The sequence below is a fragment of the Lupinus angustifolius genome, chromosome LG08 (assembly GCF_001865875.1).
Source record: "Lupinus angustifolius cultivar Tanjil chromosome LG08, LupAngTanjil_v1.0, whole genome shotgun sequence".
Taxonomy (NCBI): Eukaryota; Viridiplantae; Streptophyta; class Magnoliopsida; order Fabales; family Fabaceae; genus Lupinus; species Lupinus angustifolius.
In genome coordinates this window covers 21,455,157-21,468,539 of record NC_032016.1, presented here as the reverse complement: position 1 = coordinate 21,468,539, position 13,383 = coordinate 21,455,157, and the positions used below count along the sequence as shown (strand labels likewise).

At 33.0% G+C, this 13,383-nt stretch overlaps 2 protein-coding genes and 1 non-coding gene across 8 annotated transcripts; 1 reads left to right on the top strand and 2 right to left on the bottom strand.

Moving 5' to 3' along the window:
- Positions 237 to 2,533, bottom strand: LOC109353357 (transcription factor ILR3-like). 3 transcript variants are annotated; one of them, XR_002108452.1, is made up of 6 exons: positions 2,351 to 2,531; positions 2,061 to 2,123; positions 1,426 to 1,503; positions 1,153 to 1,315; positions 555 to 953; positions 237 to 474 (listed from the first exon to the last, which is right to left on the bottom strand). XR_002108452.1 is itself a non-coding variant. In XM_019595591.1 (6 exons), exons 1-6 carry the CDS (start codon positions 2,473 to 2,475, stop codon positions 639 to 641), a joined length of 696 nt encoding a protein of 231 aa, XP_019451136.1. In that variant the 5' UTR covers positions 2,476 to 2,533; the 3' UTR covers positions 274 to 638. The 3 variants fall into 3 exon arrangements, 2 of the variants coding, with proteins under 2 accessions (XP_019451136.1, XP_019451135.1); XM_019595591.1 differs by having other exon boundaries at positions 274 to 763; positions 812 to 953; positions 2,351 to 2,533; XM_019595590.1 differs by having other exon boundaries at positions 274 to 953.
- Positions 3,976 to 9,370, bottom strand: LOC109355234 (kinesin-like protein KIN-14N). Of its 4 annotated transcripts, none has more exons than XM_019598267.1 (18): positions 9,130 to 9,370; positions 8,799 to 8,874; positions 8,620 to 8,768; positions 8,357 to 8,501; positions 8,156 to 8,265; positions 7,924 to 8,043; positions 7,649 to 7,831; positions 7,010 to 7,219; positions 6,849 to 6,923; positions 6,337 to 6,483; positions 6,129 to 6,267; positions 5,925 to 6,034; positions 5,379 to 5,540; positions 5,064 to 5,281; positions 4,680 to 4,761; positions 4,451 to 4,555; positions 4,259 to 4,363; positions 3,976 to 4,162 (listed from the first exon to the last, which is right to left on the bottom strand). In XM_019598267.1, the coding sequence occupies exons 1-18, from the start codon at positions 9,193 to 9,195 to the stop codon at positions 3,989 to 3,991; spliced, it is 2,376 nt and encodes a 791-aa protein (XP_019453812.1). In that variant the 5' UTR covers positions 9,196 to 9,370; the 3' UTR covers positions 3,976 to 3,988. The 4 variants fall into 4 exon arrangements, with proteins under 4 accessions (XP_019453812.1, XP_019453813.1, XP_019453809.1 ...); XM_019598268.1 differs by having other exon boundaries at positions 8,799 to 8,868; XM_019598264.1 differs by having other exon boundaries at positions 8,620 to 8,874.
- Positions 11,459 to 11,531, top strand: TRNAA-AGC. Its single transcript has one exon. It is a non-coding gene; the product is annotated as a tRNA-Ala (tRNA).

Here is a 13,383-nt window from a genome sequence, read left to right as displayed (position 1 = left end):
TTTGCCATATCTTGAACCAGTTTCTTATTAAGTTTTGCACTTAAGTCCTTTCTGGCACATGCTAGGATTAGGATATCAGGAAAACACAAGTTTAGCAAAAGCAAAGAGTGCTGGAGTCATCCATTTCTGTGGCAGGGCAAAGCCATGGCTAGATATAGCTTTGCCACAACTAAGGTCATTGTGGACCAAGTATATTAACTTGTGTATCAATCTTTATAGTTGAGAATCTAGCAATATTCTGAATTTCCACTTGTTTACAAAAGGAAACAAGACTAAACCAAAGTACAAACTAAAGCACCATTGCTGTATTGCTTCCTCTCTATGAAAAATACATTTTCACTTGCAACAACGCATTCTTATTTTGCAAGCCTGAGCCAAAATAATGTTACTATCTACCTAACATTGGATTATCTAAGAACCCAGTAGCAACCTAACTAAAGTGAGGATAGCCAAAAAAGCTTATCAACATTTACACACAAATACCAGCATTACTTCATAATAGTACCATATGCCAAATGCAGTTAGAAGTCACCACCAAGTGGAGCTAAAATACTAAGAACTAAAAAATCCTAGAGATATGGTTAAATGGACACAACCTTGGACCAAAATGAAAGCCTGGAGAATTGTACTATGCCAAGTTAGGCGACTGGAGGACGGAGTACATGATCCTGTGAGGTATCCACTGAAGCAGGTGGCATAAATTGCCACATTGCAACTCCTGGATAACTAATAAAAGGTACCAACTTGTTGCCAAAGGCTTGGCCTTGTGCAGCAAAAGCGGCTTGGCCTTGTGCAGCAAAAGAGGCTTGGCCTTGTGCAGCAAAAGTAGTAGGGATTGCAGTAGGGGGAGGCAAGAAACTAGGCTGTGCATTCAATGACATCAGCTGCTTCTCCAACTTCTCTTTCTCTGCCTTCAGCCTCTGTTTCTCATCACGAAGTTCATTCTTCTCAGCCTACAAAGCAAATATGAATTTAATTATGTACAATTAAAATATTTTATCAGTCTTAAGGTATTATAAGTGTATATATTACTTTCACTAACTATTGGGAAAAAAACTAATTTAAGGCAGAATACTAAAATGATCTAGAATACAGAGCTCCTAACAAATCATTCCATCTCCAATAGATTAGTAATATAAATTGAGATTTCACCTTCAACTCTTTAATCTCTTCTTGAAGATCCATATTTGAATCTTTCAACTTCTGGGCTTCACCCCGTAACTGTGTCACCATTTGGACAGCATCAATCAGTATAGTAGCCTTGTCTGTTTTCGGAGGCCTTCCAGGCTCCAAAATGGAGCCTAATTCAATAAACCTAACCATTTCAATCATATTATGTACATGCCTCAGCAACATATTTACACAAAAGCCCATACGGAAAAAATAAATAGATACTGCAAACATGGTGGGAAGTAAAAAGCTTACTTGTCATTAAGCCTATCCCGCCGCAGCTTCTCCCGGCATGCTTTGGAGCTAGAAGCAGTACATGCCTCAGATCTACCCCTGCAACAAGAAATGAACATGAGAATAAGGATAACTTCTTCTAAGGTAAGCTATCTGGACTGAATCCAATCATTGTTGGGGTTTAAATGTTTAATATACAAAAGAGTCAGTTCTTTAGGCAGGGAGATAGATTGTTGAAAAGTGGAATAACAAGAAAGAAAACAAAATTGAGCTGTAAATCATATAAAAATTGATCTAGAAAGTAGCAAGGTATACAAGCAAAATAACAGAGATTAGGCATTAAAGTATACGGTGAAGGAAGAGCTTCAAAATAACAGGTTACATAATCAGATTGCCAAATTGCTACATGCAAGGTTTTAAACATTAGTCCACGACCACTACAGAAGCCAATATTTCAAGATTTTGGAGGTCGTGAAACCATATGATCACGCCAATTGTGCCGGCATCGACTACGCACACAGTTATCCAAAATGAAAAGTGTCTTCAAATTTTCCGAAAGCGCAAATGCACTCATGTTAGCCGTTGGTCTATGTTCTTTCCTTTGATTAATAAAACATTATTTGTTCAGCGAATGAGAAAGGTAAAAAATTGTGTACCTCTTCTTTGAACCAGACTCTTTGAGACCACTAGAATCCCCCAATGAGCCATCAATTTCAACACTATGAGCATATAATATTGCAGAAAAAATAAGGTCAGATTAATGACTTTTTAGCAGCTATTCAAACCCTAAAAGTTATAATTGAAAACAAAAACCAAAGCCAAAATTCTCATCAGAACATGAATACAAAACCCTAATTTAACAATGATGAATGAATAAAATACAAAAACACTAATTAATAAAAGAAGAAATTGGGAAAATGAAATAGATAGAATGGTGAGTATCAACCTGGTAATGGGAAAAGGGTTGAAAGGGTGTGGGGCCCAATTGAAAGTGGAGGAAGAAAGAGGAACTTGAATATCGTCAATGAAGTCACAATCCAAAAGCCAATTGCTGTTTTCCTCTGAAACCATTTTCCAGTGATGCCAAGTCCCAATGCAACTATTTTTCTCTTCTTCTTCATCTTCAACCACATAATACCTATTCTCTCCTTGGGCTTTGGGCTTCTTCCTCCTTTTTTTTTGTTTTTATTCTTAAATTTAATTTATTATGAATGTAATATTTATATACTGACACATTAAGATTTATTATATATTCATTTTTTTTTATTTGTATTATTTTTATTTAAAAAAGTATGATGTAATGAAAGTATAGTAATATATATCCCTTTTCTCATTTATCATATCTATATTCCTCGTTCTTTATAAATCTTTGACCAGATTTATCTACATTTATGTTATTCAAAGTTGGGATGGATAAGGTTTCATCCTCACCCAATTGATAGATGTTATTTGAGTCAACTTTTGGACTTAGCCTTGTCTTAGGATGAGATTAGGTTGACTTAAGACACAAATAACAAGTCAAAAATATATTTATCTTAGAGATAATGATAGGCCTAAAACTAATTTTGAGGTCACACCATGTTATACTCAACGATACTTTAGATTAGAAAAAAAAGCCTTTTTAAAAATGCTGACTCTATCATTCAAACTCAGAAGTAAAACTTTCTTAAAGTTTTTTAGACTTAGAGTATATCATCCGCTATTGATTTATATTATTTTTGTTTGATAGTCAACAATAATTTATACATGAGTAATATCTATACATATTAAATCCTTGTTGAAATATATTATTATTCTTTATTGGAGGTAATTTTGAAACACGTTGGGAAATGAATATAGAAATACAAAAAGTTTCATATCAACCTGATTCTGTTATTTTCAAAAACTTTGCCCTACTTTTATATCCATTTTCTTACTTCTAAAATGAAAAATGAGATGCACAAAGCCACAATGTTACATTGGCAGCTCCACAAATATTAATCAAGCAAAATTCTTCTTTAAAACTTGTGACATCTCTTTCAAATATTTCATTAGTGGTAGTCCAAAAAAATTGAGAATTTTTTTACTATGATTTTGACAAAGTTATCTTGCTAAACGATAAGCAGCTACTAACAAACAAATTGTTTGAAAATAACTTAAGAGTTTATTTGCGAGTTAAATTTTGGAGGGAAATGAAGAGAAATGAAAAACTTAAGAGCCATAAAATATACTTGTGAGATGACCCGCAAGCCTTTCCTTTCCATTCCTCCCCTCCAAAAAAGAGAGTATGTTTGACTATAAAGAAACTCATGGGCTGACATAAAATGTATAAAACAATTTGATATGATTTTAATCAAGCTGCGTTAATATTTCCATTTTTCTTTTTATATAGGAGAAAATTTATAAATAAAAGACATTGTAGGAAGAATTACAAATTGGACAATAAGAATGAGTCTAGAACTAAATGCATACTTGGTAACTTTCTTCACTATACCTCTATATGCCAATGTTAGAATCATTCATTTTCATTTTATTGTAGCACTTGCATTGGCCCTTAGTTGCCACAAATGGTTACAAAAAATATACACCATTCCGGAGATTAGAACTAGCTCGATCGAGAGTCTGATGAACGCCAATTCGTTTGACGACGCGGCGTTCCAATCTCACAAGCATTAGCCCTTGATGCAAACCTGAGTGAGCATAGTGACTCACCAGCTGAAGTTGGATCAGGTGAGATGTTTACAAACATTAATGTCTTTGAGTCACCACCAAGACAAGGCTGTTCAATCATGTTGTATTCAAGACATAAGATTATTACCTTAAACTATTCAAAGCCAATAACAAAGAAATCATCAAATAGAAGAATGAGATTTACCTGAAGTAGATATGTTAGTTTTGAGTTCCTGAATGGAACATGATCTTCCTTCTTGGCCAAGGCAAATATAACATCACTTAGTGATGATAAACTTTTGTTGATTGCCTGATAATTAACAAATGAATGAAAATTAAAATTATTTGAAACCAAATAAGCACAAGTGAAAAATAATATATATGGCTTTACACATACTTGAGTTTCTTTCAACCTGTCTCCTGTTGATCCACTCTTCGAAAGACGCTCGCTACCGGCAAGATCAATAAGATTCAAAATGCCTTGTACTTGTTGGTCAGTGCTCTAGCAGAAAAACAAAATAGGTTGCATCATGATACAAGACTATGTGTATGGATGATTTAGATAGAAATTGATAGCAGAATATAAAACATGGTTTTCATTGTTATCATAAGAGAAACATCTATACCTCATTTACACCATATATTCGAAGAGTGAATACAAAATGGCTTCTTGAGGATTGTTCATTCATCTGGGTTTTTCCTACTGATCTAAAAGGAGATAACCAGAAAAACCAATATAGTTAAGTTTGACAACAACAAAAACAGCGAAGTATTTTCACTTCGAAGAGGAAATAAATCAATATTTTGTTGCACAGGAATTATGTCAAATCATATTCTACCAAACAAATCTCCCTATTCTCTTGATCTTATTCAAAGCAACAAAAAGATATTCCCTAAATACATCAAGAAGTGTGAGTATATAGTTTAGTCATAAAATGGCAAGTACTGATGTAATAAATAAGAACAGCTTATAACACAACCATATAGAGTAAACCATAGAAACAAGCTACCTGCTATTTGCAGCTTGATTTAAAAGAAATTCGACCTCTTCAATACTCTGAACATCCACTACAGTAAGATCAGAAATGTGTGTATTTCCACTTGAATCATGTTTGATTGTGTATTGTTTTCCAGGAGTGCCATTTTCTAGGCGAGTTCCCTCTGATGATAATCTGTTTGAAGATAACAGATCACGGATGGTTTCATTGTATATTTCCAACATTGACACCTGAAAAGTTTGATAGGAAAACCTTCTCAGCATCATATTTAAAAGTTAATACACATTGCAATAAGGATGAAATTAAGAAGAAAATACCGAATGTTACCTGCATTTCGTATTTCCAACCTTGAGGTTGTTGAGACTGCTTTGCTTGAAATATTTGTTCTAACGAACGGGGTATTAAGCCCTTTTCCTTTGGATGTCCAGGCCTTCCCATCATTGTATAGGTTTTCCCCGAGCCAGTCTGACCATAGGCAAATATGCAAACCTGAAAAAGAAAAATCACCAAATTTTAAAAGAACCATAATGCTAAATATGCATGCATACATAATCTGATTTAGAAAAATGCAATACCCAACACCAAATCTGATAGATTGACTTGTGCATTACAACACATACAGGGAAGAACCTAAAAGATACCTATGACATAAAAGAGCAAAGATGCTATACAACACAACAACAACAACCAAGCCTTTATCCCACTAGGCGGGGTTTGCTACATAGATTAAACGATGTCACAACACTGCTTAGGGAATTTCCAGTTTTACGAAACTGACTAGCAATTATGCAGTGGTTTGAAGATATGTATGCAATATACTTTGAAATCAATAAAGATATATCGAAGGGTTTAATAGAAGAATTGTTAAATTACCTTATAACCATCAAGAGCACTTTGTACAAGCTGTGAAATTTCTACAAAAACTTCTTCTTGTGATGCCTCTGGTGTAAAAACTTTATCGAATGTAAAAGAATGTTTTTGGCCTAAGACAAATCATGAACAACATTAATTGACAACATAATTAAATGATAAAATAAGAAAAAGAATAACTTAATGAAATCATCATAAGAGATATACTGCTTTGGGCTAGATCAATGTCTCGTCCATAAGCTTCCATCGATGTTGGATAACTAAAAATATTGCCTTCTGTGCTACAACTTTCATCAGGTAACAAAGGCCTTACTCGACAGAAAACACGGATGTTCCCTTTCAGTTCCTGTTAAAATGGAGATTAGTCAGATGTGAATTTGTTTATTATCAACACATTTTTGGCCCAGTTAATTACCAAAATGGTATTATGTAATTTTTTTCGCAGCCTCTCCCCTTCAAGAACTTTTAATTCTGCATCTGCGACGCGCCTTTGTAACTCATCTACAAATTTCTGTTTTTCTTCAAATTCCATCCTTGTCTCGAGTGCAGATATACCAAGCCCCTAACGAAGAACAAAAGCAATGATTAACATATATAATCATCACAATGTATATGTGTTGGACCAACTCTCCCCAAAGCTTAAATTGTTAAGAGGAGGTTCATGAAGGGTTTTATATCTAACACACCCCACACAGTATTCCTTTGGGCTAGATAATGGACAACGCAGTCACTCTACCGTGTTCTGAAATTCATTTTTATGATCAAAAGAATGATTGAACTCTTGGCTACTTGATCTTAGAGGTTCTAATACCATGTAAAGGACCATGTCTATCAAAAGATGACGCTGTTAGGTAGAGGTTCACAATTGGCTTTATATCTAACACTAACAGTATAGAAATTCTTATTTGAAGTTTATGTATTTATTACCTGAAATTTCATCTCTGCAATTGGTAACTGCCCTTGCAATTCCCTTATCTGATTATCTTTCGAAGAACATTTTACCTGTGTAGAAAACTTGTCATCTCATATGACTCCATAATAACAAGTGGATGAAATATTTAATAGAAAACGGGGTTACGAAAACCAACCTCGAGTTCATTTGCTTTTAACTTCAACTTGTTCAGTTCAGTGCAGGAGGTTTCTGTGGCTTCTTTAAATTTCTCTAATTCAAAAGTTAAAGTTTGCACTTGAGATAGTTGGTCATCCCGTTCATCTCTTTCTTGTTGCAATTCTCCTCTAAGAGAAGCAACTTTACTAGCCAGAGTTTCATTGTGTTTTACGGCAGCCTCTTCAGAAGACTATTAAAAGAATCAAGGAAACTTGGTGGGTAATATACTAAAGTAACTAAAATTAGAACAAACAAAACAGGAAATTAAGTATAATTACTATGGTTTTAGGTAAGGAATGAGAAAAAGAGAGTTTGATATTGATTTGTTGCATGATAATATGACAATAACATGATATGAAGGACAAATTCAACAGTGCTACTTATACCCATATTAGACTCTAAGTCCTAATTAAAATAATATAAAAACAAATCAACCATTATTAATAGGAAATAAAACCTAAGAGATTATATAGGATACTCTAAAATATTCTAAGATACATAACAAATATTACTAAATGTTTTACATATATTTTTACACTACTAAACTTCAAGTATGTCACTTTTACATGGTAACCTTGAATTCCAAATTTTAAAAGTTCAAGCATGAAAACAAACTCACAATGGACAAAGTAAGTTGACTCCTTAACAAGGCGATGTTCTCCACTGCATCAGCCTTCTCTTTCTCTATGCGTTTAATTTCATCTTCGGCTGATGAAAGCTCTGTATGTAGCTTTCCATTGTACTGTTGTAAGCTTATTATGTAATCTTGTAATTGTTTATACATGTCATTGAGTGAAGATATCTGCAGAAGTACATAGATGAAGACATGAATTAGTATAATTCTTGAAATAAAAAAAGGATCAAATGTGGAAAGAAATTTATTGACGATTTTACCTTCTGATTTGCATTTTCGATCTCTCGTTGAGCTTTGCCAAGGTCCTCTGACAGAGTAATATGTGACCTCTCAATGTTAAGCCTTGCCTCCCTCTCTATTTCAAGAGATTCCACCGCAACCTTGTATTTGCAAATGTAATAAAAGGTATAGATTATAGAATTTATGAATAACATTTCCTTTGCTCAAAACAGTTTCATATTCGAAATTCAATTACATGAACATCTATCTTACCATCCTTTCTGATTCTTCCTTAATCAATTTCTCTTGCAAAGAAGTGCTATTCCTTCTCATTTCTGTGATAATTGAATTTAGTTCTTCTTCCTTGATTTTAAGCAGCAACTCTGTGGTTAAAAAAAGGTAAGCACATTAGTAACTAAACTTTGATAGGAATATTAACAAACCAAAGGAGATAAGAATGAAAACTCATCTAACCAATTTCAGCGCATTTGTGCTGGGTTAATTCCAATGAATTCTTTAACCTTTCCTGCTCTAGTGAGTAGTTCATCTCAAGGTCTTGGAACCATTTAATGCAAACTTTAACCCTTCTTATATAGTCCATCATATTTTCACATCTTTCCTGCAAACATAGAAGTTGATATTAATATACTAATAACGAAACAGTATTTCTAGTTATCATGTAAATCAAATAACACACGAAGGCATCAACAACCTTAAATCCAGAAACTTTAACTGACCTTGTAATTAAATCTGTCTTTTCTTTTGGCTTTCTCATTTAGCAATGCTTCTACATCCTCTCTTGTGAACTCTACTATACCACAATCTGAACCAGCATTGCTTGGTGGAACACTACTTGGGCTAACATCATCGCCACCATTTACAATTGTAAAGTCTAGCCTTGTTCTTCCATTAATTGGACTCTCCACCATTTTTTCACCTCCAAATTGTTGCTCTTGGTCTATGAAAAGTTCGTCACTCACAGAGTTCTGAAACCTCAAAATAGTAAATAAATAAAAAATCACATTTTAAAGTATGATATAGCAATGAAACTAAAGAACAAGAACAACCCATGATTGAAAAATATCACATTTTAAAGTATGATACAGCAATGAAACTGAAAAACAGGAACATCCCATGAATGAAAAATATCACATTTTTAAGTATGAAACTGAAAAACAGGAACAACCCATGATTGAAAATGAGGTGAAGATATGAATAAAATATTCGGAAATGAGAAAAGATGGCACCTTTGAAGGGGTTGGAGGTGTTGACGTGAGTGAAAATGGAATCGGGTTCAGGTTTTTTGGGACCATTGTGAAGAAGGAGAGAGCAAGTATATGTGACACTATCAATGATGTGGGACCATAGATTGTATTGGAAGCTAACAATATATCAAAACCGTTGCTTTAGCAACGAGGAAGATAGATGATAATCCACAAACACTGAAGAAGAAGAAGAGGGAAGAGTGATTAGAGAAAAACAAAGAGTGAATGTGAAAAACATAATAAAAAAGGTAAAACTTTTATTTATGAGACAAAGTATCTCCTATCTCCTAGAAATAAGTTACCAGCCACTAAAAATAGGACACTTGTCTAAAAGTATATGAAATGTTTTTGTATAAATGTGTGTTGGTACGTGGCATGGGATGAATTTGTTCATCACACAATTTTAAATATTAACTGAATCTAATTTTTGAATATAAGTAAAGGTAGAATGTTGAGTTCCCTTCTTTTCCCAAGATGAAACAAGATTTGTTATTACTACTTTAAATTTTATTGCCAGCAGTTCATATTTTGAAACTTTAAAATAGCTGTGGAGGTCACGTCTTACTAGCCTAACAATTAAATTAATCATCATCATTATAAAAATATGTAGAGTAAATACTTATTTTATTTTCTTGTATTTTTAAAATTTTACTAGTTTGGTTCTTCAAATTTTAAAAATTTAAAATAGTTTTCAAAATTGAAAACCTAAAACGATCTTTAAAAATTTCAAATGCAAGTCAAAATAGTTATTAAAACATATTAAATAGAATAATTTGACAAAATTTTGACATTTTTAGGCAATACTTTATAGTTTATCTATCACTTTGACAAAAATTGATGACGTTCTAATTTGCTAAACTACATGGTGCCATTAACTTTTTTTTAAATGTTAAGTTGAATATCATTTAATAAAGATTGCAACGGTATAAATTGTTGAAAATCAGAAGATGTTGATTCCAAGGTGCAGCATGATTTGCTGCTCTATATAAAGCAAACTACATCATTGACCCAATAGTTATTATAGTTCATTATCAAAATGTAACAGAGTGTTACTACATATATGTAATCAGCACCTAATTTTAATTTTGTACTATGACACTGCCAAAAGAGGAATTGAACATAGGAATCAAGACCCTTCTGCTAGCTAATGCAATGAGGGTGGTTTTATTCAAAGAGTGGTTTTTTCTCTCTATTGTTTTTTGTGTTTTTTTTTCACTGAACAAAAAAACCTTGGTAAAAACAAAAGTAGCAAAAGATAAAATATGAGTAAAGATTATTCTTTGCAGAGACAATAGTTTGAGATGTGCCAGGATCCAACATAACTTCCACTAAACAATGATTATTGCAATGATTCTGTTGCTTTAGACCAGACTTAATAATTTTCCATTTCATTTTCATAGAAAAGTTATTGCCCAACATTCTCTGACAACTTATAGCAGAATGGAACTTGTACCACCACACATGATACAAGTAGTTGCAATTACCATTCATTTCTAGGTACTAAGTTGCATTTTCTGCACCCAAAAAAAGAAGTTTAGTACTAAGCCTTTTACATTGTTTCACTAACAGTGTCCATGATCATTTTCCATGTTAAATAGAATAAAGTTCAAAATTCTTTTATGTCAGAGTCTCACACTTGATTTTCAGATCTTGCACTTTAAAGACAGCAATTTAGAGTCATCAAAAGTTCCAAGAATAAGACACTATTTGGTATTTTCTTTGCAGAAAGTGTTGCAACTTGCAAGTTGCTTATTCTCTTTTACTCTAGTAAGTTAGTACTTAGTAACATGTGAAAATGGATACAAAATTTTATTATATTATTATTTTAACCCAAAAATGATAATATTATAATGTAGCCTATGCAATTTTCTTTGATTTGATTGCCAAGCATTATATTGCTTCATGCTTAAGTATGTATAAAGGTTATCACCACAAATATAATCACTAAATTGCCCTTCAAGTGCCTAAATATATATTAGATAGTTGTGATGAATAGTAGTTGAATTTTTTAATAAGAAATTAATATTGAATGTGAATATAGTTATAGATCTACTATAAGAATTCCATATTTATGGTATTGTCATTAAGAAATTACCATGTGAAACAAAGGGTTCCTTTCAAATTGATAATAGAGCATAATTTTATTTTAAAGTAAGATGCTTGGTAATTCATTTACATTTTTACCACCACACAAATTATTTTCTTCATTTCAATTTTCATTATTCTCCCCCCAAGCTCCACTAAATGCTATTTAAGGACATGACTGTCAATTATGAGAATTATATATGTAAATCATGAACAGTACAGCAATGGGGATGTAGCTCAGATGGTAGAGCGCTCGCTTAGCATGCGAGAGGTACGGGGATCGATACCCCGCATCTCCACTTTTTCATATTTTCTATGCATGTTTAATTGATGCCATTCACTTGTTCTGTAAAATGCCTTTACGAGTGTTTTATTTAATAAGTAACCATTTTTTTGTTTTCTTTTTTCCCTTCTATTTGAGGATTGCCTATAAAAAAGATAGGATTTTTTTATTCTCTTTTGGGGTGAGAGGTGGAGTGCTGTGCAATGCAGTGCTTCGGGTCCATTTTTGCCAAACCCATCTTCTTAAACTTCCTCGTATACATAATTTATCAATATTTTCAATATTGAGTGGCAGTCTTTCAATATTTTCTGTGAAATTTGTTGAGCTGTTAATATTCTGTATCTAGTTGTTATTGTTACGAGGTTATAAATTATTGCTACAAGCAAACAAGTTCATGCTTAATTAAGAGCAAATATGAAGTTCCCACTTTGTCATTGCATCTTGTTTTCAGCAAATATGAAGTTCCCACTTTTTCATTGCATCACAGAACTTTTGCCCACTAATGGGGACTACATCATTATCATATCTGATGTCTCCAACGTTTACCTCATTAGTGCTATTATTGTATTGCCTATTGTTTTCGAATTTGAAGATTATCCCTGACATGAGATTTCACTTTTCCTAGTAATACAATACCCATTTTTCTTGTGAATTTTCAGATCTATCACTGAAATTGCATCCTTGGTTTCCCTGAGATGGGTCAGTGAGGACTTAGGACATGCTCAATCTTGCTCTATATATTTTCTGTGATCTTTGAAGTATCAATAAAAAGATACTAAGCATGTTATCTGGGGCTTGAGCTTGTAACAATCTAGATGTTAGACATGAAATTACAGTGTTTATTTGTAATTCTAGAAATGCAGTGTGTATTATACACCATTCTTTTATTTACATGCTTTCTTTGTACACACATTTATGTCTATTATTCAGAAGGCCTACTTAGGCATATTAAGATTAGGATGATTTGTAATATTGTTAAGTGTCAATTATTGTGACATGGAAGTTCCTGCAAGATTTCTAGCAAACTAGTATATTATGCTATTCTCTAAAAATTTGCACTGCTTCAAGCTACATCCTTTTCTTGTGGACTCTTTGGTATATGAATTTCTAAAAACATGCTAATATATGGGCTTCTATATTCTTGGAATCAGCATCCTCTGGCATCTCAAGCCTTCCAACATATCCATATTCCCATCATTGGCCACACCACCAGTCATTTGCCTTTGAGTCTTTCTGAAGCTTCCACTGTCCACTTATTTCCACAACCTTTCCATTATCAACATGGACCTGAATGTTTTTTATCCCATTTCCTGTTTTGACAAACCACAGGTGTCACAGAAATTCTCACTAGTTAAGCAGATTTTTACTTTAAAGCTGAGAATAAGGAAACTTGGCCTCATTCACAATTCCTACAGACTCTATTTCATTTTTCTTATTATTTGATTGGTGAATCTACTGTATATTTGGTCACGTAGTCACATGTTTTTCATACTCAGTTATATATATTCCCCTTGTTTTTTAAGGAATGCTACCTGCATGTTAAGAATAGTTACTCCAGTTCTGAGATATTTTCATTTTTAGCTGATATTAAAAATGGTTAGGCTTTTTTTTAATAATTTGACTATCAATATTAGTTCTCGAAATTCCTATAATTTGACTATATGAGCCAAATCTCGAAATACACACATTATGACTACTTGTGCCAATTCTACTTCCCCACCACAATCTAACTAACACAGTCAGTTTTCGAAATTCTGACAATTTGGTTGTCTATACTCATTCTCGAAATGTTGGCAGTATGACTACCGGTGCCAATTCTACTTTCTTACAATCTGACTAGAAGTCTTTCCCATAATCTGACTACATGT

Excerpts from the sequence above, each read along its gene's own strand:
- LOC109353357 (XM_019595590.1), bottom strand. The coding sequence starts at position 2,475 with ATGGTTTCAGAGGAAAACAGCAATTGGCTTTTGGATTGTGACTTCATT. Across the intron at positions 1,316-1,425 it reads CGGGATAGGCTTAATGACAA|GTTTATTGAATTAGGCTCCA; the intron begins GTAAGCTTTTTA and ends TGAAATGGTTAG. Across the intron at positions 954-1,152 it reads AAGAGATTAAAGAGTTGAAG|GCTGAGAAGAATGAACTTCG; the intron begins GTGAAATCTCAA and ends TTTGCTTTGTAG.
- LOC109355234 (XM_019598264.1), bottom strand. The coding sequence starts at position 9,195 with ATGGTCCCAAAAAACCTGAACCCGATTCCATTTTCACTCACGTCAACA. Across the intron at positions 8,266-8,356 it reads GCACAAATGCGCTGAAATTG|AGTTGCTGCTTAAAATCAAG; the intron begins GTTAGATGAGTT and ends TTTTAACCACAG. Across the intron at positions 6,484-6,848 it reads TTGCAGAGATGAAATTTCAG|GGGCTTGGTATATCTGCACT; the intron begins GTAATAAATACA and ends GTTCTTCGTTAG.